General features: G+C 35.8%; 1 protein-coding gene across 1 annotated transcript in view; it reads left to right on the top strand.

Annotated features, from left to right (window-relative positions):
- The first annotated feature begins 2,005 nt into the window (after positions 1-2,005).
- lage3 (L antigen family member 3) overlaps positions 2,006-2,947 on the top strand; it is a 4,784-nt gene continuing 3,842 nt past the window's right edge. Inside the window, exon 1 of the mRNA XM_015396208.1 lies at positions 2,006-2,244. Coding sequence (XP_015251694.1) covers positions 2,189-2,244 — 56 coding nt within the window. The 5' untranslated portion in view covers positions 2,006-2,188. The remainder of the gene's footprint in view (positions 2,245-2,947) is intronic.

The raw sequence follows: 2,947 nt of genomic DNA, 5'->3' as shown, positions 1-2,947 counted from the left end.
CCCACCTCAAAGCCAACGCTGATTGGATGTTCGTTTGGTGAACTGCTCCAAATTTTCTTTAACTGAGTGTCTCCAGACGGATCTGCGAGTGAAAGCTGGCGAGATCAGGATGGTCTCACAAGGCTATCACTGATATGCTCCAACAACGAATCTGGGAATTTATGAAACATAATCATAACCCCAGCAGAATGTGAGGTACCATGATTGAAATAAATTTGGTCACCCCATTGAAGTTTCAGAATTTAGCATCCTCATTGGATGAATGAGTTTCCTGCAGAAAAAAAAAAAAATTTGCCTTTTGCTCTTTACAATAAAGAAAAGTAGCCTTAGGCTTTACATTATTTTTTAAACCCCTAGCATTAAGTGAAAGTAAATACAACATGAAATAAACACAGTAGTTGTGCAAAAACTAAGCTCAGGAACGATGAGCAGGAATGAGATAATAGCCAACAACAATTTTTTTTTTTTTTAAGTGCAATAGCCCTTTTAACAAATACAACCAGAGTATGCAATACCAGTGGCAATAAACGCTGTGTTTTCTTTTTTGAGAAGGTTAACTGAAGCTCTGCTATGGCTTTCTTATTTACATCAATGGTGACAGTATTTGCTTCAATACGTTTTTCAATACCTTTCAAAATTTCAGTGTGATTGTCCATCTTTGTGTTAAGTTCTCCTATCCTCTCGAAGAACAGCGTTCGCTGAGTCCTCCTTACATTCAATCTCCTGTAGCTTTATTTTTTTCTTATTTTTATTCTTAATGGGTGTATGATCCCAGTTTACGTTCTGATCTTTACAAGAAGGATCCGCTGTGGCCCCGACCAGCTCCATTTCTTCAATAATATCTTTGTCGCAAGCCTCTTGAAGAGCCGCCTGGTTGTAGTTGTGGTTAGACATACGTGCATCCATATACAAATTCACGGACGGTGAAAAAATAAAACTTAAAAAACTGGAAGGTTGAAATGGTTTCAAAAAGATGTTAAACTAAGGACAAGAAACAGTAAGACGATTTCAAGCAGGGGCTTAAGCACAAAAATTGTGTTAAAATTTTTCTAATAGAAGACTGTATGCCAGTGCCTGCAAAAACATCACCTCTCACTCTGCCATCTTGGGACCTCTCGATACCGAGCATTTATCGGACCCGTCCTTCAAATCGGGCAAAAAGAAGGATGCATTTTAAGGCTGCATAATGAGCAGTCTTGGAATCTGACCAGACCTTGGCGCCGCGCTATGACGTAATCGTCCTTCGAATCTGGCCTTCTAAGGACGCATTCCATAAATTCGAACATGGCCACTATCTCCTTTCTGACAAGGTGAAGGAAATTACAATTAAACTCATTCACAGGATTTATCCAGCCAAAGACTACCTTAAAAAATTCAAATCTGATATTATTGTGAACTGCATTTTTTGTGACCTTTTTCCAGAATCGGTTACACATTTGTTTTGATTGTAACTATTTGGACTCAAATATTTTAAAAGTTTAATTTTAATTTTCAAGCTCGTTGGGAAAACATTCTCTTTGGTTTTCAGCAGCAAGCTAAAATGTTTCTCAAACCTTTCCTTATCAATCTGTTAACTATCTTGGCTAAATTTAATTTAAAGTTCTAAAAAAATGTCAGGCTTTAATGTTTATTTACTTGAACTTAAAACATTTTAGTACTATTAAACCCTCTTCTCATCAAAAGGCACAACAAATAATTTCAAGTTGTTCCCATCTAAAAATTCTGGACAATTTATCGATGTAGAAAATATGAGTATTTCTACAATATATGTTTGTACCGTATATGTGGTTATATACATTAAAATTTATATGATTCTCCTAAACAGATATGTTTGCAATTTTGTTTGTCTTTATTCCTGACTGTACTTGTTTATTTTATTATATTATTATACCACCTGGCATATCAATTTGTTTATCTGTATATTTTATATTTTATTGTTTACTTTAAATGAAATAAACAAATAAAAAAAATCCGACCACACCTCGGCGCCGCGTTATGACGTCATCGGTCTGCGATTCTGCCTTAGGAGAAGGTAGTAGCGCATGAATTCGAATCAGCGTAGAATAAACCGTACCTCTTGAAAACCAGCAAAAATAAGGCTGCAGTTGTCAAACGCATAACGAGGAGTCTTTAATCCGAACAGGCCTCGGCGCTGCGCAGCTCCTGAATTGGAACTTAGCAGAGCTCTATGGGTATTACAAGCATGGCGACAGCAATACATCCGGAAACGGGCAAGCTGGGGTTGTATCCTTTTAACATTCGGACTTTAATGATCAGGCGCCGGATTGTTTAATGGTTTATCTAACATTGCTATACCGAGTTCTTGCAGGTTTTATCATCGGTTCGTTTGGGGTTTTTATACGTGTATAAAAAAAAAAAAAAGAAACAGAAGGTTTGGTCTGTTTCTGAGTGGAAGAGTTGTTTTCACTTTCTAACAGAATAAACTTTTCCTATTTTAAGTCATCTACATTATTTCTATTCGATCAATGATATAATATTTTTTTCTGCAATGTTGAATTAGCATTTTAATGTCAGGTACATTAAGATTATTATGCCTTGCACTAATGTAAAGGAGGTTTATTTTGGCTAGAGAGCAAAACTACAGTTTAGTCGTTTCTCGATGGATTGTTTCTAATTACTATAAAAACTGATGGGACACATCGAAAGGTATTAATATGTATGCATATATATATTCGTGTGTGTGTGTCTGTGCAGCAGCAACAAGAGGCAGAGCCACTGGAGATCATTTTGAACAGGGGTTACTGTGACTTTTTTTATTTTTTATTTATTTATACACAAAAGTCCTATGAGTCTATAGGCCTATTTAAGATGCAATAAAAAATAAATAAGTAAATAGATTGAGATTCACTACTTTATTGTGATATATACTTCAGTGCACCCAAACAGGATGATTAACACTCAGACATCATCAGTTCTCAGGTAAATA

Source organism: Cyprinodon variegatus, unplaced genomic scaffold, assembly GCF_000732505.1.
Source record: "Cyprinodon variegatus isolate N-32 unplaced genomic scaffold, C_variegatus-1.0 Scaffold782, whole genome shotgun sequence".
Taxonomy (NCBI): domain Eukaryota; kingdom Metazoa; phylum Chordata; class Actinopteri; order Cyprinodontiformes; family Cyprinodontidae; genus Cyprinodon; species Cyprinodon variegatus.
The sequence above is the reverse complement of the archived record's forward strand: the minus strand, read 5'-3'. Positions and strand labels throughout refer to the sequence as shown.